We start from the raw sequence: 25,907 nt of genomic DNA, 5'->3' as shown, positions 1-25,907 counted from the left end.
CCTTTATCCCCACTTAAAATATTTTTACTGAACTATTGTAATATTTGCTGCCATTTCTGCTGTCCTCTTGGCCACCTTACTCTTACAAAAGACATTTTTAATGTTAATGAGATTTTTTAACTGCATAAATAAAGGTTATATAAAAGTCACTGCCAAAAACTGATTGCGGCTTCTACCTTGTTACACGAATGTTGTTTGTGGCTCAAGATGACTTTATGTCATCCATAAGGGATGCATTTGACATATGTTTCACATATTATAGTCCCACAAGTTAGTTATAGCAGTTTAAATACGAGCAATCAGTTTTTGGCAGACAATCACTTTTTGGTACAACACCCCCTTTACTCCGAGTTCAAGCTCGACTTACCTCGTTAACCCATCGACCTTTCCGGTAAACCCTGGGACAGATTTTCCCCAAAAGCCACCTCGCAGACCCGCCCCCTCTTTTGTCAGTCACGCGGTGCAGATGGGGTGCATAGGTGAACGGTCAGGTAAGGAGAGTAAGAGTGCAGAATTGGTCAGATTTAATTTGATCTCCTATCAGAATGTAATGTCGTGTAAGGCGATGGACATGTAGGCCAGCTTGTGGCCGGCCTGAGGTCAGGTTTAGGTTGAACTTTGGTGCTAACGTTGTTGTTGGTGTTGTTTGAAGGCAGCATTCATGGCTGTTTCAGCAGCTGCTGTCTATAAAAGCACTCATCTTTATGTATATTTTATTTCATGTTCATTTAACTTGATTCATTTTAATATAATTATTACAAAGACTACACCATAGGTCATTCCTCTATTTTACTCTGATATACGGGCGAGGGCAGTTTAGCACACTGAACATTAGGCTGTATTGCAAGCACAGGCCAGGTCCTGCTATAATTTGTGCAAAGTCTGCCAAATAATGCATATACTTAGTCTTGTCTTTCACACTTATGAGTTTTTTGTTTATTCTTTTTTATACACAAATATGTTGCCTTTGGTAGTTTTTGCTTACAGGTAGCCCTGAAAAAAGAACCCCAGTTTAACCCTCAACTGCCCTTCGTTGTGAAGCACTGAACTACAGTTTTTTTTTATGAAACAAAAGCATGGGTTTCATCTAAATTATTTAGGTGTGTGTGGCAAGAAAGGAAGTTTAATGATTCATGAACCCATCAGCCAAGTGGCTTTGAGTCTTTCTTTCCAAAGTGTTGTTGTAGAGCCATAAGGGCCCACGGTGATGGTGATGCATTCAGGATACTGTGTGTACTGATTGATGAGCTTCCTGGAAACACCCTGGCAGAACAGAAGCAGTCTCAGATTACAATGTACCACGCAGTCTTTCTCTGTTGTTGTTTCACCACTCCAATGATAATCAAGACACTGTCCGTTAGGTCATGTTTTTAGTTTGAAGTACTGTAAACAGATTGCGTGTATATACTGTAGTTAAAATAAGGGATTTTTTTTTCAGTTGTAGTGTTGATGAGAGCTAAAAGAGAATCACTGCTACTCAAAAGAGGAGACAAAAAAGAGGAGTTTACTTTAACAGAAGACTTGCATCCTTTCATATCTGGTTAATGTTGTTGAACTAACTTAACTAATGGAAGTTATTCAAAATTCTTTCAACATATGCCTGGTGGGGATTTCATGAATTTTATGCAGGTCTGTTCATTATTTATATCAAAGTATAGTACACACAATAGTGTAGTTTATTTTTATGTAACTTGTAACTTTAGAAGTCTTCAGGTCGACCCACTCTGTTTTGCCTAGAGGTGCGTGTGTGTGTACTAAAGTCCCATTTTTGAGTGCACACAATTAAAAAAGAAAAACTTCACATTGCAAAAAATAACTGGTGTTAATTTCTGTAAATAGCTTATGTGAGTTCTTAATATAAACAATTGTATTTCTCAAAAATACAATGACAAAGAATTTTTAATCTTTAATTTGAAATTCTTGGTTACAAAAGTGAAGAAAATGTCATTTTCATTCAACTTTGAGAGGAAGTTGTACCGTAAAAAGTTTCAGTACGTTATCTAATCTGAATTGAACAAAGTTCACGAGTTTCCAGATGTTATTCTAAATATAACTGAGAAAGTGTTTTTACATATATGCATATTTTTCAGTTTGAAGACCCACTTTGTAGGGATGTACGTTATCCTGGAGGAGTGTGATAATTCAGCCTAAATTTAAAATATACTAAGAGGCATTAAAAGCACAACAACGCAGCATTTTCATACAACATTTATTCATAAAATAACTTATAATATTTCATAAATAAATACATGCATATCTAGAAAAGTACTTGATGAATGAAGAAGCTATAATTGCACCGCAATCATTATTGAGCAGAAAATGTCGTGAAAATTCGATGATTTAATATTAATGTTACTGCAATTAACAATGATATTAAATATTACTGCATTACACTGACTGCATTCCTTTATATAAGAAGTGTTTAAAACATTGTGCATGACATCAACTTTAGCTTTTAACATTTTAACAAACAGTTCACTCAGAACTCTCTAGGTGGTGATGCTGTGCAATAGTTGGATAATGAAACAGAATAGAATAGAAATATCCTTTATTGTCCCTTACTGGGGAAATTTGGGTGTTCCAGCAGCAAAGTGACAGGCAGATGGAGCACGCAGATTCAAAAAATAATTTGCAGCATAATGAAAAAAATACATTACAGTTAGTAAGTTATTAAAAATTTAAAAAAATATTAAAAACAGAAAAAGGAAAAACTGTGCAAATAAGAGCAGGGATATTAACGGCTATAATGTAACTATAATATAAACAACTTATTGCGTTTGTTGGGCGCAGTGATAGTTATAAAGTCTACCAGCTGCGGCGAGAGAGGACCTGCGATAATGAATGCCCTGTCCACAAACACGTGCACAGGTAGATTTCCCTGTTTACAAAACACCACACAGTAGTCAGAGCATTTAACATCCTGACAAGTACCGCAGACTTCCTTTGCACTCTACAGTCAGAGACGCCGGCCATTTTACTGTGGCTTCTGGTCTCTTGCAGACATGCCTCGTCAATTTCTAAAGGTGAATTTGAGTGAGGTGGAGGAAGAGACGCAGCTGCTTGCAGAGAAAGTATATGCATCGGCACTAAAAGAAGAAGAAACCAAAAATGCCTTGTCGATGTTCACGATGCCTGAGGACTGCCCAATTGGCCTCCAGCAAGCCAAAGACCACGAACTGCTTAAGGAGCTGGCAGAGCAGCAGTCAGAGGAGACTCTTAAGAGGTAAGTCCTGCTTGGACTCTGAACCGCAGATCAGTCTGTTCATGCAAGCAAAATTATCCTAGTATAAAAAACAAAACAAAAATCCCTTTATAAGACGTATATTTTCAGTTTTGCTTATTATTTATGTGGTGTTAGATATACGTGAGCCAAGACTTAAAGTTTTCAGTCTGCTCCTTTTGATTTTCCTTTTGTGGTCTTGATTCTGTATGATGTAATATAGTCTCCTTAGGCACACAGCTCTGACTGTGAGCACTGAAGCCACACCCACCTGTTATTTAAATCTTTTGTTTTCAATAAAGTTGGAAGGTGGGGGTAAAGGGGGATGAACTAAAACAGATTGTGCACAAATGCAAAGTTCAAACTGTAAATAATGCAAAGCGGCTCTGTGGAGTCTAATGATATAAATGTGAAGTTAAAACTGAGCATAATAGGCCCCTTTTAATGAGTCATCTTACCATGATTTTAGGTAAAGACTCGTTCATTTAAGTGAGCTTTGCACCAAATGCTAATCAAGTTGCTGACTTTTCAGGAGGAACAGCCTGAGGATGATTCGTTCCAAGTCACTTTGCCTACAAGTCCCAGCCAATGCAGATTGGGCACGTCTAGTGACACCATTCATGTCCCCCAGCTCCACCAGCTCATCTGTGCAAGAAAACTGCCCTGATTATCAGAGGGTTACTATTAGTGGAGATTACTGTGCTGGTGTAAGTACTCTCGTTGAAAGTGCCAACTGGTGTAGTTACAAAAATACATATATCCCATATGTAATATTTTGAATTTGAATATTAAATGGTAAAAAAAAAACTTGTCAGACAAATGTGAAACGACAATATCTTCAAATTGAATGTAGCATGATTTAAATGTGCAGTATCCAAAAAATCTAATTATTGGAAGTAGAGACAACTGCATGTCTTCCTACCACCCTCTGAAGGCATTAATTCAAAATCTTAAAAGTGCAAAACTGTCTACATTTTGAAGTATAAAAGATGAATTTAGATGCCAGTCAAAGCATTGTTGCTTCAAAGTCTAGCAGCCAGTCACTGCACAGTGTCCCTCCGCATGATCCAGTGTAGCCTTCACTATTACTACTATTGGATTAGACTTGAATTTATGTTTAATGCTCATCCTCCTCTCAGATCACACTGGACGACTATGATCAGGCCGCCAAAAATCTGTTTAAAGCTCTGCTTCTTCGAGAGAAATACTCAAAGCTAGCCTATCACAGATTCTGCAGAACGACGAGCAAGTTCCTACAAAGTGCTCAGAACACGACCTGGAACGAAGAAGATGAGGTCCTTCCAGGTATGATGTACGAAGCTGGGCTGTATGTATAACAACATTTAAAAACATGCTTTGTTCTAATTTATATGAAAGTAATGGAAAAACCTTTGCGACCACCAGACATGTGCCCATGTCCAGAAGCTGGGGAGGATCCCTACTGCATGGACAACATCCCCAAGGATCTAAATTATAAACTGAAGATGAAGGATGGGATAGTTTATGTGTATGATAATGAAGAGGCTTTCAAACAAAACCAGCCTCATGACCTTCCTTACCCAGACTTGGAGACCTTTGCTGTAGAGCTGAGTCATGTGCTTGCCATGACTGCACATGGACCCACGTAAGTTTCCAAAACAATTATGCAGACATGCTGGTTGAAAAACCGGTTATCATCCGTTCTGCACTTTTTAGAGAATGAACTGAGTGTCACTTTTAATTTTCAGGAAAACCTACTGTCATAGGAGACTAAATTTCTTGAGTTCAAAATTCAACCTCCATGAGATGCTCAATGAGATGGCTGAGCTCAAGGAATTAAAACGTGTGCCTCACAGAGATTTCTACAATGTTAGAAAGGTTAGTATTCCATCTCTGGGAAGTGAGGCAACCATTACATCTGACTGAACTTTAAAGTGAGTGTAGATACCAAAGCATGCTCTGCAAACTACCCAGATTAACCTGCACTTGTTTAAAGTGTCCAGCGTTTAATAACACAAAAGCTGTTATCATTTAATTGGTTGGCAAAAAGCACTTTGAAGAACTTCTGAATGTGACAGCATTGTCGTTTGTAGAGGAGGCACAGCCTGAAGCCTCAGGGGAACCTTCACCAATTACACTAACTGTGCTCCAGTTATCCCCAGGAAAGTGTATTCCAGGGTGCTAGAGGGGAGGATTGTTGAACACTGGATTCAGAAGGAGCAATGCTGACTTTGAAATCAGGGAGATCGTGGGAGCTTGACCAGCCAGTCTTTTATGGACTTGGAAAGACTTACCACCGGGTCTCTTGGGCATATCTTTAAGGGTAGTGAAGGTATGGTGTTCCAGAGCCATCCAATCCTTGTTTATCCAAAGTAAGAGCTGGTTCTGCATCTTTGGCACAAAGTGAAGCACATTTTCAGTGCTGCTGCTCCTATTTTCACAACAGAGCATCACCTCCACTCTGAGATCCATCTGGAAAGGAAAAGCTAGTTGAGGTGGTTCAGACATCTGTTTTAGTTGCCTCTTGGATGGCTGGGCCTGAATGCCTTCTGAGCATGCCCAACTGGGAGGGGTTAAATATAGGATATTAGTGCGTGCAGACTGAACATACTGTTTCTTTCTTGCAGGTGGACACGCACATTCATGCAGCTGCATGCATGTCTCAGAAACATCTGCTCACCTTCATCCAGAAGACGTATCAGACTGATGCAGAACGTGTAGTTTTAGAAAAGGGTGGACAAAGAATGACACTCAAAGAGGTTTTCCAGCACCTCAACAAGGACCCCTATGACCTTACTGTGGACTCTCTTGACGTACATGCTGTAAGAAATATTGTCTATTCTTTTGAATTCAAATATTCCATTAACACAATATATTTAAGAATTTCAGATTTTGTCTTTCTGCTGCTTGCATCATTCTGGGATTCTGAATCACACTTTATGATTTATTACATTTACAGGGGAGACAAACCTTCCACCGCTTTGATAAGTTCAATGCGAAGTATAACCCAGTGGGAGCCAGTGAGCTTCGCGAAATCTTCCTGAAAACTGACAATGTTGTTAATGGAGAGTATTTTGCTTGCATCATAAAGGTACTATCATCATGTGTAGCATGTCATCCATTTCAAGACGGAGTGATGCAAAGAAAATTGATGCACTCTTCCTCTCACCATTTTTTTTTTTTTTTTTTTTAGGAAGTGGCCTGTGGCCTGGAGGAGAGCAAGTATCAGCACGTAGAGCCACGCCTGTCCATCTACGGAAGGTCTCCTGACGAGTGGTACAGTCTGTCCAAGTGGTTTATTGACCACAAATTATACTCTCCAAACATGAGGTGGATGATTCAAGTGCCCAGAATATAGTAAGTGCTTCATGCTTAAAATGCAGGCTTTTTAATGTAAATGCATTTTGTCAAATCTAAAATATACTTTTATGTTGCAGTGATATTTTCAAGCTAAAGAAGCTGATACCCAATTTTGCCAAGATGCTGGAGAACATATTCCTTCCTTTGTTTGAGGCCACAGTCAACCCACAGAAGCACAAAGAACTTCACATTTTCCTCAAATATGTAAGATTTGTTATACCAAAACAGATCTCAGCAAATATTATGAGGATCAGTTTTGCACAAAAAGATGTTCTTCATGTCTTCAAATGATGCATTTATGTGCAGTGTAATAATAGTTGGGTGATATAGCAGACTATACTGTGGTGGTAAGCAGATGCACCCATTAGGGAAATCAAAATATAATGACGCATTAATATGAAAACACGTCTTTATAATATAAACTGGCTTCCTAAAATGTAAAATTTTTCAGAAATACACTGTATGGGCAAAGGTATTGTGTTCCACTACTTAATATTGAAGTACAGGTGTTTTTAGTTCCATTGCCACAGGTGTATAAGCTCCTGTGGGTGTAACCTGCAGGTGGCCCAGTACGTCTGTCCATATATTGCACAATATAAAAATAACTGACTGTTGATTGGTAACGTTTGTGGAAACAAATGACTAATAACCATTTAATATTAATACCTGCCGGGCTTCATTAAAAAATCCCAGCAGAAAATGACTGTTTTTGTGGATGCAGGTGTCTGGCTTTGACAGCGTGGACGATGAGTCCAAACACAGCGATCACATGTTCTCCTTCAGGAGCCCAAAACCAGAACAGTGGACTTCAGTTGAAAATCCTCCATACAGCTACTACATCTTCCACATGTACGCAAACATCATAGTCCTCAACAACCTCAGAAAGTAAGTATCATTCCCCAGGTACGGTGAAGCATCAGAAGCAGGCTGATTGAATGTACTTGATGTCTGCTGAATGGGTGGCTCAATATAAGTATATGAAACCCAAGGTAATTCAGAGTTCTGCACAGAAATAGAGAAAAATGCAAAGACGGTTAAAACATGTCAACTATATGTGTATATCATGATATAAAGCTGTATTACTCTACCCTGTAATGATTAATCTTTAGATGGGGAAACACAGACAAGAAATTAAGGTTAAGATGAAGTTGCAGACATGCTTTAAGCCCCAATTTAAATGTTTTATCTCACATGTTCAGAAAGGTTGTACCAGCAGTAAAGACCATAAAAAATAAAAGCTGATTAATTTTTTAATATTCTAATTTTGGAAACGCACAGAAGGCATAAGAGGTATCTGCCCTGCCGAATAACTGACAACTCCTTTGTGTGACAATAAGAATACATCCTTTTTTCTTTCGTAAACACATAGATGAAGGAAGACTTGACATGGATGTAGGACATGTTAGACCCTGACCTAGCAGTGACAGTTTACTCTGTCACTTTGTATAACTGTCAGTGGAAGAGGGACTAATAAATTACAGGAAAGCCAGTTCTGAACTACGTGATGCTTAAAGCTGCTGGGAGAACATATCAATATATAGTTACAGCTGATCGGCACTCGGTGTGATGAAGATGATTAAATGCTGTTATGTGATGACATAGTTGCTTATTATACTCTTCTGCGTCCTGTATAGAGAGTGTGGACTAAACACCTTCCAGTTCCGTCCCCACTGTGGAGAAGCTGGATCACTCACTCATCTGGTCTCTGCCTTTCTCACTGCTGACAACATCTCACATGGACTCAACCTGAGGAAGGTACTCACGACTGTCCCGAGCTATAAACCAGTAAACCAGAAAGAAGATTTCACATTTTGAATTTCACAAAGCATTGCTTAAGAACTACAGAATATCCCAAAGGTCACCGCTATAGTACGGACACCAACTCACTCAGCATTAAGATAAAACACACAATGACAGTGTGTACATTTGTGTGTGTTTTCCCATCTTTCACGTTCATGAGCAGCACCTCTGTCAAACTTCCTACAGAGCCCAGTGCTGCAGTACCTGTACTACCTAGCTCAGGTACCAATTGCAATGTCTCCACTCAGCAACAATGGCCTGTTCCTGGAATACTCCAAAAGCCCACTGAAAGACTTCCTGCACAAAGGTCTGTGTGTGTCCCTGTCCACAGACGATCCCATGCTCTTCCACTACACCAAGGTAAAAAAAAAAATCTACAGGAAACTGTGTTTTCAGGTCATCATTCAGTGATTCGAAATCATTGTTTGCCCAACTAATACAGTATTTGTTATTTTGATTCATTTCTGTAGTCTGAATAAAGCTTATCTGCTATTTGTGTATCCTCTGAGGAACCACTGATGGAGGAGTACGCCATAGCAGCTCAGCTGTGGAAGTTCAGCACCTGTGATGTGTGTGAAATAGCCAGGAACAGTGTGCTGCAGAGTGGGTTTTCTCACCAGGTGTGGTCACATCCTTCATTTGAAAAAAGACAACATAAATTCTGTCTAAGCAGGCATTGGTCAACTCACACAAGATCTAATCATCCTTTCTTCCACCTACTGTTGTGATTACTTTTGCAAGGATAAGATGCACTTCCTGGGAGAGAACTATCTGAAAGATGGACCTGAAGGAAACGATATCCGTAAGACCAACGTCGCCCAGGTCCGGATGGCCTACAGACACGAAACGCTGTGCAATGAACTCAGCTTCATTGTTGATGCAGTGAAGGCTGAATCTATGAATTCCCACAGCGAGTAAAGAGGACCTCACATTTGACAGAATCAAAGCATGTTGCACTCTAAGATATCTACATTTACCTTTATTTTATTTTTCTTTTGTAAAAAGTGCCTCTGGCTGGCTGTGATGGAATAAAAACTTCAATAAAACTAAAACTAAAAGAGCAATACTTAACTAATTGCGAATTAATAGCAGATGGGTTTCCTAAAATTGAGTTGTAAGGGACGATGCTCAAGTATTCGAAGGCAAAGCTGTGGAAGCCCACACGATCTCATAGAAACTTTTCACAACCCATATCAGACATTAGAAGAATTACCAATGAGAGAACAAACAAACAGTTTGCTTAAAACAAGCTTCAGTGCCTTTTTAAAAAAGCTTGAGAGATACTGAAGAGTAAAAACTGGAATAATGTGGATTTAAGAAGTGGGTAAACCAGCAGAAAAGCTGTTATTATGAGTTTTTGTTGTGTAGAACACCAAACCCATACGAGTATTTAAAATCATTTTATTACAAACATTGCCCTCCAGTGGCTAAAATGCACCATTTAACAGAATACAAAAAGAAATCATGTTACAGCCATTCTGTCTCTTAATTTAACACAAATCGAGGATCACAAACAGTTTCTCATCAGAATAACGTTTATTGTGCGTCGTCGCCCACTTCTATCCTCTCATCTTCCTCAGCTGCTTTCTTGGTTTCTGTAGGGGTCTTCACACAGATCCACTCTTCTGTCTGGATGTACTCTTTCTGCTCTTTCACGTCTGACTTCTGAGAGCAACGTCTTCTGTTTTTTATTAACAGATGGACAGGAAAAAGATGTAATAATATGCACCAAGAGAAACTTCATCATTGTGTTCTTTAAAAAAAAAAAAAAGCACTTACAATTTGAGGTATGCCAGGATGATTGTTATAAGCAGAAGAAGCGCACAGGAGCAGAAGATGAGCACAGCTTTTCCTAAAATATGAAACATACACACTGTTGATAACGAGGCCTTTACCTTTCTATTAGCCTTGTGCTGTGTTAACTGACTGTGACAGAGTTCAGATTACGAGTCCCATACCTGCAGTAAAGCTTTGTGAGCTGCTGGCAAAGCGGGCTGGTTCTATCTCACTGTCGAGGGTTTCAGGAGTCGAGGAGGAAGATGTGGATGCTGGTGTTGTGGTGTGGTGTGTGTGACCCACGTCATGTGTGCTCTTCAAAGGACTGTCAGTTACTTCATCCATCTGTTGTATCGCTGCATCTGTGCAAATATTAGACGATTTTCAAACAATTCTGATTATTTGCCTTTTTTTTTTTTTTTTTTTTTCTCCCCTCCTTTTTGAAATGATGATTATATTTTGGAAAGTGTTAGGAGTGTATTGCATGTATTTGGAAAAACCTTCGATAAAAATGCTCTCCAATGGTTTTTTTTTTCCCATCCTAGTTATGTGGAATATACTAAAATGCTGCTGAATACGAATTAAAATCCAATGCGAATACCATAAAGCATCAAAGCTTGTGTTAAGAGTATTCATTAATACAAATGTATTCTTATTTACATCGACTATACAGCAGACCTGTTTTATTATTTGAATAACAGAAAGCAGTGAACAGCATGCACAATCACTTCTTAAATATCTTTTGTCTCTTCATAAGTAAAATGCAGGTGCAAAGTTACTCACCTGTCTCGTTGAAGCAAAACACATCAAACTTTTGTTTTACGCTGGCTCGCCAGGGCACCAAGCCGCTCTTATTCCTGCCACAGCTGGGAATTGGGTTGATGCGGGGAATGACTGCGAAGTGTTCATCAATCCATCCAAACCTGAACAAAATATTACATTAGGTGCTCCTCGTTATATTACTCAGAGGTGATACTGAGGTGATTTTTTTTTTCTCACTTTGGTCTCACCTGCATGTTTCTAAACCTCTAGAAAGAGCTTTCTGTACTTGTGCTTTTGAAGCAATGTTCAGTCCAAGGGACCAGCAGAGCCTGCGAGCTTCACTGGCATTGAAAGCATACTTAGGTTGGTTGAGCTCATTTAAAGACGTGACCAGCATTACTCCTGCAATACTTTGATTGAATCCTGGGAAAACTGGAAAAAGCATATTTATATTTACTATATATGGTAGTACAATAATTTATATATATATTTGTACATAATAGAAAATATGTGGAATGACTTACCTCTGAGGTTCCTTATGTCAGTCATTTGAACAGACAAGGCTGAAGTAATGAGCAGCGCTGCTGGCAGGCAAAGCCAGATGATGTTCATGACTGGTCAGAGTAAAGACAGATGAATGTCGGGTATCACTGCTGCTGCAAGGTTTATGTGTCTCTGAGCCAAAAGGCACGGTTAAATAGAGGTGATCATGCTCACTGGGATGTGTGGACTCTGTCACTGCCAGAGAATAACGGAAAAGGAAGAAGGAAGTAGTGCACATGGGTCAGATCAAGAGCCATCCTATGTTCTGGGAGCAGGGCTCAGGAGACGATAAGTAATACATCAAAAACACTAATCTGCAGAAATTCAGTAGAAGGGGAAAAGCAGTGCACACGTGTTCCCATTCAGCATTTTTAATGTGAAATGTTGTTAAACTTCAATAAATAAGTTATGTTTTCAGGTTCAACTGCAACCAGTATTTTTACAGGCACAAATGTTTTTATATAAACACTCACATTTACTTATTAGAATTCTCTTTTGAATCTTATTACATCGAAAAAGAAAGTTTAATAAAATAGTTTGCTTACTCTCTTTGCACTGAATAGGATTGTGTACAGTTTTGTTGTACTTTTTGTATGATGAAAATAAAGATTCTGTATATAGTAATTCTATTCTATTCTATGATTCTGTACAAACAATATATTAAAAGTATAAAGTGAAAGCACAAAAGGTGGGATTTGCAGTAGAGTTGTGAAAGTTTCTGAAAACCATGATGTAATACACTCGAGGAGAGATTCTCTTCTGTCCTGATGATTTCCTCTCTCTGGGAAATTCTCCGTCATGTGTGCGCTTATTATCTTTGGTCTCCTCAGATGAGCCTTTGGCACGCGGCCCCCCATTTCCACAAAAACATTTCTCCGCAAGCCCCGATGGCAGGAAATGACGCAGAGCCTGCTGACGAAGATGCAGCAGGGTTTTTGACAGATGTGAGGTGACAATCTGGATTAGAGCAAGAATGCTCATCGTATATATCACCTCTCTAAGAGTGGGGTTTGCATATCCTTAAAGTTGTTATTGAATTAAACTAAATTAGACTATGAGACTTTCAAATGGGAACACAATAGAATTTCCCAACAGGTCTTGGTGAAAGAATTTAGACATTTTTCCAGCAAAAGTATCCTAAGTTACCAGTTAGGACACTAAAGCCAGAAGTTGTTTATGTTCACTCAGATAATAGCACATTTCAACTGACAGTGTTTGTGTTTGTTTCATTCTTGTAATTTTTTTAAGTGTTATTTTTTATGCCAGATAAACAGTCAAGACATCAATTAATTACAGTCCAGCTACTTGCCGCTGCCTCTCGCCTCTGCCGGCTCAGTCTGAATTGTTGCCGCACAGACTTGAGAGGGCTATTTTATATATTTTGAATAATAAACTCTTTTTCTCTAAACTCCATATATATGAAGCCCATAAAGGAAGGTGATTATTTTTTTTAATCTTGTGTATGTGCAAGTAAAATATGTCTTTGCAGTATTTGATGTTGCCTGTGTATTCCTGTGCAGCATGGCCTCTGTTTGCACAGTTGCATCTGAACAAAGCATGGTCTAGTTTGGCAGTGTGGATAGATACATACCATCACACCACACACCTAACGCAGACCCCGTAACCATAACTATAGCCCCTTAACCTTATCGACAATTACATTCTAACCCCCAACCATAACTCTGACCCTAACTGCCCCCTTTTTTAAAAAAAATTTGTGGACATTGGCAGGTTTTTTTTCTGCATTGCAAAACTATATCACAACAATGTGATTGGATACTTGCAATGGACCAGCATTGATTATGATGATCCAGGAACAACACCAATATGGGGATATCAGATTATTCTGGAACAGAGTGGAGATATTTGGTCTTAATGCACAGCTCCATGTTTGGTGTTTGGTGAGAATCAAATACAGCAGACCTCAGTTCAGACCTCAACTCAATGGAAATGCTGTGGTGCAGGAATAAATGCCCCCCAAACTCGATGAAATGGATCAACAAAGAAGAATGGGCCAAAATTCTGACACTTCAAGTTATTGCTGCTAAAGGTGGTTTTACAAGCTACTGAATCATTGGCAGTACTTACTTTTCATAGCAACGAATATTTGTCGCTACTGAAATGACTAGAGAATATATTTCAGGCACTTTTTATTTAAAGGAGAGGTGGCAGACCATAAAATGAACAGAGAACGGACAGCACAGGCGGCACACATGTGCAAAGACAGAAAAGGAATCATGAAGTCTAAACAGTGCTCGTATACAAGAAACAAAATCTCTCAGTGCTCTGAAGTAACAATCAAACATGGCACAAATGAGAACCATGAGCTGAGTATTGCACTTGAAGAACTGCTGTGGAATGTGCTTACATTTGAAACATTTTTTAATAGAAAAAACAACAGATAAAAACATTTTTCTTTAAATATGTATTAAAAGTCTCTCAGGGACTTCATTATCTATCAAACCTGAGAGATTCTATTGTGTAGATAAATATACAATGTTTCTACTGTGGCATTTAATGAAAAAGTGCCATATTCAGCATTCAAAGTACCAGAACCAGAATGTATAATTACAAGATCTAATTTAATTAAATATCTATTTCAGCACACAATATAATTGGTCCCTAAACAGAATCATCTTATCTTTTGCTGCAGCAAACATCCTTTCAACTTTCCATTTCAAGCAAAATTATAACTTATCTCTGCTGACCATGAAGAAGGCCTCACGAGCCATAAAGCCTCCCAAAATGTCTCTGACCCTTGAGTATCGGGGTCATTTGATTCAAGTGTGTCTGATGATATGGTAAACTGGCAGAGACGTGATGTATGAGGTCTCTGTTATTCTGTTTAGCGGGTTCTTTCGTTGCACTCTTACACCCAGTCCAAAGATCTCAATCAGTGTCTCACACAAAGTTCCTCTTCCCTTATGTGTCCTCGTGTCGGTTGTAATAGTCACTGAAGAATGAATAAATACTGAACACCACACACACAGCCACGAACAGCGTCAAAGTGAGCCATAGAAGCCGCCGACTCGTGGATACCTTGGGGCAGAACTCACCTACAACAGCCAGGACTTCCTCCATCCGCCTGCAAAGATAATAAATTCATATAGCAGGTGACAAAATATTGGGCAGGGGAAAGTGCTCATTATGGAGGAACTGCAGAAGTTTCTTTAAATTACAGACATAATCTAAACTATAAAAAGACAGGGGAAAAGACCGTATATATTTGTTGAAATAATGGCTGTGGAGGCTAATTTTACTCTCACTTTTAATCCCACAAGATTAATTTAGCGATACGCATGTAAAAGTTATATGCAGCTGTGCAACCTTTGCAAACTGTGCAAAGGTCTTGAGCTTTTTCCTGTAATTTGTGGTCTTGAGCAAAAGTTGCCAGACATTGGCTGCTTTTTCACTCATTTTCAGTGCAGTCCTTGTACCTGACTATTTTCTTTCTTTTTCTTGTTTTGACAAATGAATCATTCAAGCATAAAAAAGCCAACACATAACAGGCAAATTAACAAAGACCTGACACGGCACCTGAGTTGATCCATGTACCGTTTATGTTTGCTTTTATGCTCTATTTTCACATATGTTTGCAAATGCTTCCATAAACCACTGCACCCATTTCCCACTTTTATAGCAAAATATGTCACGTTCCCGGTCTTTGAGTGTTTTGTGCTTGGACTTATTAATCTTTTCTGTTTTTACGTTTTATACTTTCAGCACTTTCTGGGTTGGTTTGCTTATTTTTATGCCTTTTTAGTTTTAGTTTAGTAATCTAGGTTCTGTTCATGGACATTGTTTGTACTCAGTTCATTGTTTCAGTTATCCTGGCCCCTTGTGTTTGCTGCATCTTACTGTTAAGTCTCTGTCTCTATGTTAGGTGTTTTCCTGTTTTATCTTGGTGGTCTTTCATCTCTTGTGCTTTGTGTGTAATTCTACTTCCCTTGGTGCGTTATTTCTAATTAGTTCCAGCTGTATTTCCCAGCTGTTTCCACTTCCCTCATTACTTCTTGTAGTTATTGTCTACATTTCCCCTTAACGTTCGTTGAGTTGTCCTTAGCAGGTGTCTTACCTAGTGCTGGTCTTTCCTTATGCTTTCTATTGTTCCCTGAATGTTTTCTTTCCTCATCTTAACACGTCATCTTGGATACTTTTCAGACTTTTTAAACCTTGGTAGCTGTCAGCATTAAAAGCTCACCTTATGTTATTCTGTCTCAGCGTCTTGCATGTGGGTCTGTAATAAAGTCTACCATCCCCACAGCAACTCATGAGCGAAATGAGGTGTGGCTAAAGACTTTTGCAGAGTACTGTAGTTATAAACTCACTCTTTGTGATTTTAAAAATGGGTTTGTGGTGTTGTTATAATTTTTTTTTTATGTATTTTTCAATAAAATGAAACATTTTGTGTGTAATAAAGAGATTAATCTTCCACTGATCATGAATTATTTACAAAAAGAGCACAAACATATTTGTTTGAGATGAGCATAAATACACAATTTATATTTCTTTTTCTAACATGACAGAGTGAGTTTACCTGCTGTTCTTAAGCCTCTCTCCGCTCTCTTCATCCTTATTTTTTGTTTCCAGCAATGTGTCCGCAGCACTTTCATCTTCACATTTTTCTTCCTGAAGCACCTTGCCTTGCTTCAGTCCATCTTGGTAGCTGCGTTTGAAATGTTCACATTTACAAGTGAAATTGGGACACACAACTGAAATGATTTCTGATAAACAACTGTGTCATCACACTGTCCGCTTATCTACACTAAAAAGCAGAAGAGAGGGCCTCACCCTTTTTGATAGGCCTCCTCTTCGATCTTTGCCTTGATCTCGGCTCGGAGCTCCTCCAGGTTTACTGAAGGCTTGGCTGGCTCGTTTTCCTGCTCCAACACACTCTTTCCACTGCATTGTTTCAGATAGGAAAGAACAATTAGCCTTGGACACCGTGACGATCACAGCAGACGTAACAAAACACTGTTACAGTCAGGTTCCATCACAATACTGCGGCCCGGTTGTATAACGGATGAGACGCAGCGCTGGCCGAGTGGGATGTGCATTCCCGACACCACCATCACAAGAACGATGAGTACAAACGAAAAACTGTGATTGCACTTTGCACATTTGTTATTGCGATTGTCCTTAAAGAACATCTAGCCCAGACACTGAGAGAGCTCTACTCAGGCTGACTTTATAACTACAATATGATTGGAGCCTTGTGCCTGGACTTCGTCAAACTCTTTCATAAATGTTTAGATTACTGGATAGCAAATCCCGTAATAGCATATCCCTCAACTCTAGCTTTTTTTTTAATGCTTTCAGGTTTATTTTTACCTCACTGGAATTGTTTCTGCACTTTAAAAACATCCTGAAGGTCACAAAAACAAGCTGAAGTCCCATCTGAGCACTTTTGATAAAAATGATTAGAAGTTCAGGGGTGAGAGGACCGAGGAATGACCTTGAAAATTAAGCAGTGGCACGTGACTTAGATGCAGCCATGTATGTGTGCGTGCACGTGTAACAATATTAATACAAGAAACATACCATTCTGTTCCTGGTTGTGCAGCCTCTGTGGAGGTGGTGCCTTTCACGTCATTTGCTTCACACTGAGGAGAAAAGTGTTAAAAAAAATCGTAACCCTAATCTAAATCTTAATAACAAAACAGTATTTGCTACAATTGGCTTTACTTCTCTGGATGAACATATGCTTTAACATTTCAGGCCTTTATAAACTTTATTATCTGTTTTTGATTTTTCGGTTCCTCTTGGAGAAATACTAATTTCACATTTCAGAAGGTTTTTGGCACAGTTACATAACCCTTGTTTTTGTGCCATGGTCTGTGTATTTTGAATTTTGTACACACTCAACAGATGTGAATTATAACTTTTCTCAAAAAAAAAGAAAAATGACAGAGTGATACAACAGTTTTAACCAAGGACAGCAAAACAAATCTGACTAAAACTGTGTTGTGAGGACTGCCTCAAATTTCTTGAGCTGACATGGTTTTTAGTGATTGTCCCTCGAGGGGATTCAAGTGTCTAGCCAGGTTCCCTTCACTGTGCCAGAAGAATGTCATGACTTGTTTATGGAATCAAGATTTACTTTATGAGAACCAGATTTGACTGACTGCTAAGCCAGGACAGGTCTAGCCTTTCCTTGAATTTCCCAAAGGAAATGAAGGTTTTTGTACGTTCAATTCTGGTAAACCCGGAGAACTCGTTGATGACATAGATTGAAGTGATGAGTTATTTATAGGATCAAGCTCTACTTGTTCAGAAACTAATATTGAATTCGCTATCCTGAGATGCCCAAAGATACCTTGCATAGTGTCCAGCAGCCCCTGGAACCTTGTATTGGATAAGCAGAGTACCTGGAGAGAACCCAGGAAGGAAGATGCAAACTCCACTTTGCACCCAGGGTCCTCTTTTTGATCAGTAATCATTGCTTTAATATGAGACAGACAGTCTGATACTTTGTGGACTTTATAGTACCAGTTTCGACTCATGTCGATGGTCAAACACCTCGAATGCCCCTACTAAAGTAAAGTAAACTTCTGTAGAAGTAATCTTCTATATTTGGTGCTAATATTTTTCTTATAAAGATGAACTATTTTAGCAGGAACTCATTCAGAAACTCCACAGTTTTATTTCAATGTGCTACTGAGGACCGCTCTAAGAATCAAAGAGAAAAACATTTGTTTGTATCAAGCAATCTGTCACATACGACACAATAAAAAAACTGTTTGTGTCTGTAAAAATGCCAGATACATTTGCAGAAATACTTGAGTGGAAGTATTTTATTTTACAAGAGATGAATATGTTGCCCACTCGCTGAGAAACTTTAACTCAGCAGTTTATCTGTGAGCGTGGGTGTCATTGTACTAAATGCTTAATACATCATTTCCCACCATTTCTCATCAGGACAGGAAGACCTACCAGGACAGGAAGAGCAGCACCAGTTGTGGGTCCTGCGTTGGAGCCTTGGCCAGCTGTGGCCGTGGTCTGACCCGGGATGTTAAGAAGATTAAACTTTGGCACCACCGCTACGCTCACCCTGCGTCGAGGCACCTGATCGGGTGAAAAGAAGACAAAACATGCAGCACTGTGTTTTACAACTACAGACTCACTATAACTTTTCTTTTTTGTAAAGAAAACTGAAACAGAAAAAAACTGTAAAAACGGGGGAGGGTGGGACATTTTTAGGTGTGCTCGCAGCATGCCAGTATGGTCATACTTGCCACCCACTTTGGCGGACGGATTTATCTCTGACCCTTTGGACTGGTCAGTGAATAGGAATCATGGTCCCAAGAGGCGCCGATGGGGACATAATTTATAGGGGCGAGAATGTTAAGATCATTATCCTCGTCTAGTCTCTTTATTTTATTTATTTATTGTTGTTTAGGGTTCAATTTAAGATTTTTCAGAACACTTTTAGAGCTCTTCATGGTCAGATGCCTCCGTATAATAGTGAACTGTATGGAACCATATGTAACTACTAGCTCTCTGAGCTCAGCTGATCCTGTTGGTGATGTGTTAGAAGAAGTTAATGACAAAAGGCAAAAGGTGACTGTGCTTTTGAAGTTGTGGCCCCCAAGTTGTGAAGCTCGCTCAAATAGAATTTTGGATCTGTGGACACTGTTGATAACTACCAACCTGTACAGATTTACTTTTATATTTTTAAACAGCTACTGTCAAAAATAACCATGACAATCAGCCAAGTGGTTGAATCTTTAAATTGCTTGTTTTGTCTGACTGGCAGTTGCACATCCAAAACCTGTGCAACAACGTGAAGCAGAAAAAAACACAAAAAATTCATTGCTTACCTTTCCAATGGTGAGGGACATTGATCTAGATGGACGTGGAAGTCCATCGTCTTTATAAAGAGAGACAAAGAACCAGCATTAATAAAGCACAGTAACCATTTAAATGCTGATGTTTCTCCCAAATCTACAGTAAAGCTGCTCAGTAATGCAGCATTAGTACACTCCTAGCGGAATATACGAGTGAAGATGAAGCCAGCAGCGGTGCTGAAAAGGGAACACAAGTGTAATCTTACCTCCAGGGTCTACAGACACTCCGTAACGATTCGAGTTCTGGTTGGCCAGCTTCTTAAACTCCATGAGCTCTGCATGGTCCTTCTCATACGTCCTCTTAAGATTTTCCACATACTGCATCATAACCTCTGTGGCCTTGTTCATACGCTTCTCCTGTTAGACAATAAAACCAGTCTAAGCAGGCTTAAGTTACAGCATGAGCACAAAAACAAGAGCTTACACTAAAAAACTGTACACAGAGAGGAAATCATTCAACGGGTGTCCAAACCAAATACACAATAACCTGTGTATTTATGGATTTGTCCAACATATCTTTGACTTCTCCCATCATCTTGCTGATATTTTAAGTGAAGTTAAATGTTGGTGAATTAATGACACTATAAATAAACTGAAAACACAGATCCTTACTCAATTTCTTTATCTAATATTATGGGAAAACACAAACAAGTATTTCTCTAAAAATATCCACACTCATCATGAATGAAAAAGAGTAATTAATAGATTGCTATTAATAGATTGGTAGCTGTACACAAAAGCAATGATTCATCTGATTGATTTGGGGTTTAAATAGCTGAAGACCTTTGCTCTTTTCCTGATGTTTTCATTGGCTGGCCTGAGGTCAGCCATGACATCAGATAAAAATCCTTCAGCATAATTTAAAAAACGCTGCCAAACAGGCATTCCTGGAGTACCAGTTGTTTAAACAATAAGCTGTTTTATGTATTTTCGCAGCATGTTTCACTAAATTGTATAGAATTCTCATTCGTCTGTGTGTAACTGCACCTGGCGAACTGCGCCGACTATCTCTGCTCTGCTGGAGAGCCGTGTGGCAAGCCTGTGCAGCACTGCTACCGTCTCTTTTAGGCGCTGATAGGCTTCGCGCTGCTCCAGGTTCTGCCACATCGGCGCAGTCATCTGCAAGAAACACAACATGTTGTTGCAAATCTCAGGAAGAGAAAGTGTGCGTCCTTTATTGCACCTGAATTAACTCAGGCAAGAAAAATATTTACTGTGGGACACGTCCAGGAAACATTCAATAAATGAATGAGCACTAAAGAGCCAGGGGGAAATCTCCTTTTGTTGTAAGTTATCATCTATCTTACATCAGCCTTTCGAGGACCAACCTTTAGCGCTCCTTTGAAGTCGTCTAATTCTTTTTCCGTGTCCTCCTCAGTCAGGTTCCTCTCCCTCTCTGACTGCTTGAGTCGCGTCTCCAGAGTGTAGTTGTCATTACGAAACGCCAGTGACAGCTGGACGAATGCATTCTGTAGAAAGAAAGCTAATGCAGTTTAACACTCAGATTAAGAAACATATTAAAATGAAGGTGAGCTGCCTGTGATCGCAACACATGAACTCATTGTAAATAGTCATAGACGGGAGTCGGTGCAGTTACTGATGTGTGAGAATCAAGCGTCCCTGAGATGAGCATGGGGAACAAACTGTGAGTGTGGCATTCGACCTCTTGATGTTTTGTTATGTTGATCAAAGCTAATCTGCAGAGGTTTTTCCAACATACACGCCTGAGAGGAAATCTATGACCTCTGACTGTCCTGATCCAGACACATCCCAGAGGGAGCAGCGCGAGAGGCTATAGTCCGGGGCTTACAGCGTCACAGATGCCTGGATTTTCTCCACAGGAAATCACACAGAGTCTCTTTGGACTGATCAGGAACAGAAAAACACTTTCCTGTTGACAGAACACCACCGAAGCCAGGCAGGCAACCTCTGACGACCATGTAATTGTTTTTGCATCTCTTGTATAATTTTACAACTTCCACGAGCAACTTTTACCCAAGAATATCCCAGCAGGGAATTATAAAGTTTTTATGATTCTAAATGTCTGCTTTGGGAACACAACAGGTTATTACAAACACTTGCACATGTACTTGAAAAGGCTCAAACCTGAGTGGAACAATCCATCTGCTTCCAGTGTTTGAACACAAGTCACTGTTCAAAGCAAACACTTTACTGCTGGCAGTCACTTTTATGCAAGTCACTGTTCAAAGCAAACACTTTACTGCTGGCAGTCACTTTTATGATTTGCTATATTCTAACTCATGTGCAGCTAATCACTGTGGATAATTTAAAAGGCGCAAGTCAGAATGTTAAAGCAAATATGTCTTATTTGAAAAGGAACATTTGGAATCTGCTAAAACTTATGTTTCATTTTTCTTTTCTTTGTTTAAAGAAGTAAATTACATTTTTAAATTGGTCGAGTCTCCACTCATTTCAGGCTTTCAAAGTGTCTTTAGCTGCTATAGAAACACATTTGCTCATTTATTTGTGTAAACTGACTTTGTGCACAAAAAAATATGTGAATGAGCTTCAGAAGTGCTGTTAGGTTGATTTTGTTACCATCATTTAGCTGTTTCCAGTCTTTTACTAAGATTAGTTATCAAACTAACTGCTGTAACAAAATTATTTCCCAAATTTGCAATAAATATTACTTTATATTACATCATATCGACTGACATTATTAGGTAAAATTAGATTTTCACAGATGCATCAGTATGGAAGTATTTATTGTCTATTTTCAGTCAAAGTGATGCTTGGTGTGGCCTCAAATCAATCCCAAAGGTGCTCAGTTTCCTGTTCTTAGCAATAGGAGCAGCACCCAGTGTGGTATTCTGCTACTGTAGTCCATCTGTTTCAAGGTTTGATGCATTGTGCATTCAGAGATATTTGTAATGGGTGTTTTTTTGAGTTACTCTTGCCTTCCTATCAGCCCAAAAGCAGTCTGGCCATTCTCCTCTGACCTCTGATATCAACAAAGCATTTTCACCCAGAGAACTGCCACTCACTGGAAATTTTCTTTGAACAGACGATTGTTTGGAAAAACCCAGCAGATCAGCAGTTTCTTACTCAGACCAGCCCATCTGGCACTGACAACCATGTTACATTCAAAGTCACTTAAATCACGTTTCCTCCTTATTCTGATGCAGTTTGAACTTCAGCGAGTCGTCTTGATCGTGTCTACGTCCCTGATCAATGCACTGAGTGCATGATTGGATATTTTCATTAATGAACGTTTGAATTAGGTGTACCTAATGTAGTGTACACATGCATAAACAGAATAAGTGCCAGTGTGTCAGTGTTCCTCCCTTTTAATTTACAGACTAAACCCCATTATCCATCCTCTTATCTAGTTCTTGGTGAGAATTTAAATTCATAAAACAAAACATTTTTCTGCATGTGGTCATTTTTCACTAAAACATCAGAGATCAGGTACCAACCTCAACTTCTTTTTCGCTGAGTGGAGGAGCACTGGAATGAAATCAGAGAATGGAAGCATTACTCATAACAGTGAGATAGGTGGTGAGGGCTATAAATTAAATGTTAACTACAGCAGCAGGTTGTTACACACCAGCCAGGCAGACCCCGATGAAGTTTGAGTTTTCTCAGCATCAAGTCTGAAATGTTGGGCATGGCGTCGGATCTTTCCTTTGTGTCACTGGTAGGTGTGTTCGGTGATGACGGCGAATCTGCAGACACAATGCTACACAAATTAGAGCTCATTATTTCTGGAGAATAATTTAAGTTTAAGGTAATTTGATATCTTTTGTGCAAGCTGACATAAACCAAATGCTGAAATGTAGAGGAAGAGCAGGTAGGAGAGTGTTGTTACTACTACTAGTCCCATATAAATACATCGATCTTTGGGTTGTCAAACCAGTTCTCACCGGAGTAAATTCCAAGCAAAATCTTAGTGATTGGACTTTTTACAGTCTCAGAACACAAGGATAATTTCCTCTTTTCATCAGGTGCTCTGTGGTTCACAAGCTTTAACAATAATGCCATCTGCTGATAAAAAATGAGAACACAAGTTTCCTTTCTGCTACAGTACTGTCAGGGGTGGAATAGAGGTAAAAAAGAAAAGAAAAGAAAAGAAAAAGTCGTCATTTTCTGAAGCAAATCAGATTTCAGGAAGTGCACACCCTCAGTGTGCTGAATGTGCTTCTGAAAGTACTTTCTGTCTTACACAGGGCAAGAGGGCAAACAAGGAGCGTCACCTTTTTCCTGTTCAGCAGCTTCGCTCAGCTCTGGTAGCTTTGATCCCACAATGCTTTGATTTCGCATTAGCTTGTGCTCCTGTGCGCACACACACACACACACACACACACACACACACACACACATTTTTATATAATTGTTACAACATTCTATTGGACAGCTGGCACATAAAAAGAGGAAATGATAACAATAAAACTCGCTGAATTGGTGCTTTACCTCTCTGAGTTTAGACAGCTTCTGTGCACCCACCGGTGGGGTGGGGAAATCCTTGTACCCCGAAGTCTTTAAGGCAGCATCCTTGGGCTTGTCTGAGAAACTGTCCTCAGCTGTGGAAGGGAAAACCGGGGCTCCATTTCTAGAGTTAAGGCTGCCTACAGCATCCCAGGAAACAGCTCTCATTAGTGGTGGAAAGGCCCCAATAGTCTTAATCTCTGCTGTACACGGTGCCTGTTGAGTAGAAGGTCTGGGCACAGGCTTGGCGACCCCTGTGGCTGGAGCCTGGTTTGGACTTCGATTTGACTCGTCTGATTTGTTGACAACTGTAGGACTCTTGGCTTCACCGTTCTTCTGAACAGCAAAACGAGGTGTGAGAGTCCCCGAGGACACTTTCCTTTTGTCAGCTAACTTCCAGTCCACCAACAGCTTTCCCTAAAGTTGGCAAGATATGAGAGAAATACTGTATGTGCATTTCATCAGGCGTTAAAGTGGCTGGATAACACTCCACTTGGACATATTGGTGCTTCATGAGAGAAGCTAGGGTAGCACTACAGCATGCTTGTGAGGACAAACTAATAGTTAGAAGCTGAGATTCAGAGTATACAGTCCTGTGAAAAACTGAGTATACCCTTACTGCTTCCACAGGAATTAAGAAGGTAAGCAGCAACCATGTGCTATTATTAAATACACTTAATCAACTGATCATCAGCAAGTGTGAGCACCTCTATAAAAGCAGAAGCTTTGTCAGTTCATTAGTTTGTTATTAGTTTATTATGACACAATGCAACAGTTTTTCCAGGAGTGGACGTCCCAGTGCAGAGCTTAGGCCGTGCAACACTCCGAGAACCTAAAGAAAACCTGGAGGCTGTCGGTGCAATCCCTCCGCCTCTTACTGAATACACATATGGCACAAATGTTAAAATTCTAGCTGACTCCCTTTTTGAGTTGTTGCATTCATTGCATGCATTAGTATTGTATAGAACTGTATAGTTAGTAATTAGTACCTTTTTATCCCTTAATTTTTACTTAGCATGTTATTTATTTGTAATTCCTAGATTTATTTCTCTTGGAGATATATCCTTCATATATTTATAAATGGACCGTGGGGGGGCTTAGGGTGAAACAGCATTTCGGTACACTGTATACTGTGTATACTACTGTATTGACAATAAAGCTCTTGAATCTTGAATTCAAAGAGATTTTCAAAGAAGTGACCTCTGACCGTGACCTTGAGTTCAAAGTTACTTAAAGCTCATCATTACCAAACAAACTTGAAGCAATGTGATGCAGAGCGGGCCAAAATTCCTCCACAACGCTGGAGAGACTGATAAAGATAAAGATTTCAAGGTATTGCTGCTAGAGGCGTCTCTACAAGCCACTAAATCAGGACTGCATAGAGTCCTGTGAAGTGTTTCTTTTTCACATGACTGCACAGCTGAGGTTGATGTGAAATTCATGTTGGTTTTTGGTTAAAGGTAACAGACAACTTATAATATATACCTGAGAATAACATAATAAATCTTGACAAAGGTCACAGGGAGACGTTTTGAATCTTTCAATGATCACAATCGTGTTTTTCCTCCTCACATTTGACATTTGAGTTTTGGTGTGTAAATAAACAAAATGCAGTAAGCCTGTTGATCGTACCTCCTGGTTCTGGCTGGTTGCATCAGGCTGCTCCCTCCCTGGAAACACCTCCTGATACTACAAGAGATAATAACAACTTTCTTGTGTTAAAATTTACTAACCTGATTAAAATTTGCCCAATGGTGATTTTTTTTTCAGAGACAATGTTCCACTTCATATAAAGCAAATTAATTAGAGGAACATTTAAAAACACACACACAAAAAGAGCCAAATGTGGCAAACATGTCATACTTCACACCACTGTGGGTGAAAGCTGTTTAACAGTGAGATCAGTTTCTTTACCTGGATCGTCTCCGAGGGTCCTGCTGCTGAAAGAGCAGAAAACAACTTACAAATCATCTTCACCAACTCAAGGAGTGAAAAAATGATGCCAAATTAGGAAAAAGGTTAAAAATAAGGAGTGTAGTTTATTGTTAATAAATCCAAACAACCCAGACATGAGACAGAAAGCACACACCGGTCTGAGGGGCCACAGTAAGTGAGCTGCTTCTCGATGAACGCGGTGAGGATGATGGCGTTGGAGTCGGTGAAAGACCTGAGGT

At 39.4% G+C, this 25,907-nt stretch overlaps 3 protein-coding genes across 4 annotated transcripts in view; 1 reads left to right on the top strand and 2 right to left on the bottom strand.

Annotated features, from left to right (window-relative positions):
- Positions 1–462: 462 nt before the first annotated feature.
- Positions 463–9,751, top strand: ampd3a (adenosine monophosphate deaminase 3a). Its single transcript, XM_006780168.3, has 15 exons — positions 463–491; positions 3,001–3,223; positions 3,753–3,927; positions 4,360–4,525; positions 4,625–4,844; positions 4,948–5,077; positions 5,827–6,021; positions 6,159–6,290; positions 6,393–6,556; positions 6,637–6,763; positions 7,281–7,444; positions 8,194–8,314; positions 8,546–8,719; positions 8,869–8,979; positions 9,101–9,751. The coding sequence occupies exons 1-15, from the start codon at positions 467–469 to the stop codon at positions 9,275–9,277; spliced, it is 2,304 nt and encodes a 767-aa protein (XP_006780231.2). The 5' UTR covers positions 463–466; the 3' UTR covers positions 9,278–9,751.
- Positions 9,745–11,594, bottom strand: lyve1a (lymphatic vessel endothelial hyaluronic receptor 1a). Its single transcript, XM_006780166.3, has 6 exons — positions 11,422–11,594; positions 11,146–11,329; positions 10,919–11,058; positions 10,318–10,497; positions 10,139–10,211; positions 9,745–10,040 (listed from the first exon to the last, which is right to left on the bottom strand). The coding sequence occupies exons 1-6, from the start codon at positions 11,507–11,509 to the stop codon at positions 9,896–9,898; spliced, it is 810 nt and encodes a 269-aa protein (XP_006780229.1). The 5' UTR covers positions 11,510–11,594; the 3' UTR covers positions 9,745–9,895.
- A 1,983-nt stretch (positions 11,595–13,577) lies between these two features.
- Positions 13,578–25,907, bottom strand: part of irag1 (inositol 1,4,5-triphosphate receptor associated 1) — a 36,781-nt gene continuing 24,451 nt past the window's right edge. The window contains exons 23-38 of one of the 2 annotated variants that reach the window (XM_006780165.3): positions 25,823–25,900; positions 25,648–25,673; positions 25,366–25,422; positions 23,719–24,150; positions 23,502–23,580; positions 22,856–22,973; positions 22,725–22,755; positions 20,616–20,756; positions 20,275–20,406; positions 19,494–19,644; positions 19,261–19,310; positions 18,374–18,505; positions 16,982–17,043; positions 16,232–16,342; positions 15,978–16,106; positions 13,578–14,525 (exon numbers count right to left, since the gene is read on the bottom strand). In XM_006780165.3, the coding sequence (XP_006780228.3) occupies positions 14,363–14,525; positions 15,978–16,106; positions 16,232–16,342; positions 16,982–17,043; positions 18,374–18,505; positions 19,261–19,310; positions 19,494–19,644; positions 20,275–20,406; positions 20,616–20,756; positions 22,725–22,755; positions 22,856–22,973; positions 23,502–23,580; positions 23,719–24,150; positions 25,366–25,422; positions 25,648–25,673; positions 25,823–25,900 (1,892 nt within the window). In that variant the 3' untranslated portion in view covers positions 13,578–14,362. The remainder of the gene's footprint in view (positions 14,526–15,977; positions 16,107–16,231; positions 16,343–16,981; positions 17,044–18,373; positions 18,506–19,260; positions 19,311–19,493; positions 19,645–20,274; positions 20,407–20,615; positions 20,757–22,724; positions 22,756–22,855; positions 22,974–23,501; positions 23,581–23,718; positions 24,151–25,365; positions 25,423–25,647; positions 25,674–25,822; positions 25,901–25,907) is intronic. The other variant, XM_087839280.1, reaches the window with a different exon arrangement.

This window comes from Neolamprologus brichardi, chromosome 1 (genome assembly GCF_056152115.1).
Source record: "Neolamprologus brichardi isolate AB-2024 chromosome 1, ASM5615211v1, whole genome shotgun sequence".
In the NCBI taxonomy this organism is placed as follows: domain Eukaryota; kingdom Metazoa; phylum Chordata; class Actinopteri; order Cichliformes; family Cichlidae; genus Neolamprologus; species Neolamprologus brichardi.
The sequence above is the reverse complement of the archived record's forward strand: the minus strand, read 5'-3'. Positions and strand labels throughout refer to the sequence as shown.

What these genes read in the sequence shown, in the direction of transcription:
- ampd3a (XM_006780168.3), top strand. Translation starts at nt 467, where the DNA reads ATGGGGTGCATAGGTGAACGGTCAG. An exon ending in ATTTCTACAATGTTAGAAAG is followed by an intron (nt 5,078 to 5,826) that starts GTTAGTATTCCA and finishes TCTTTCTTGCAG; the next exon opens with GTGGACACGCACATTCATGC. An exon ending in ATGGACTCAACCTGAGGAAG is followed by an intron (nt 8,315 to 8,545) that starts GTACTCACGACT and finishes AACTTCCTACAG; the next exon opens with AGCCCAGTGCTGCAGTACCT.
- lyve1a (XM_006780166.3), bottom strand. Translation starts at nt 11,509, where the DNA reads ATGAACATCATCTGGCTTTGCCTGCCAGCAGCGCTGCTCATTACTTCA. An exon ending in AGAGGTTTAGAAACATGCAG is followed by an intron (nt 11,059 to 11,145) that starts GTGAGACCAAAG and finishes TATTTTGTTCAG; the next exon opens with GTTTGGATGGATTGATGAAC. An exon ending in GTTTTGCTTCAACGAGACAG is followed by an intron (nt 10,498 to 10,918) that starts GTGAGTAACTTT and finishes ATATTTGCACAG; the next exon opens with ATGCAGCGATACAACAGATG.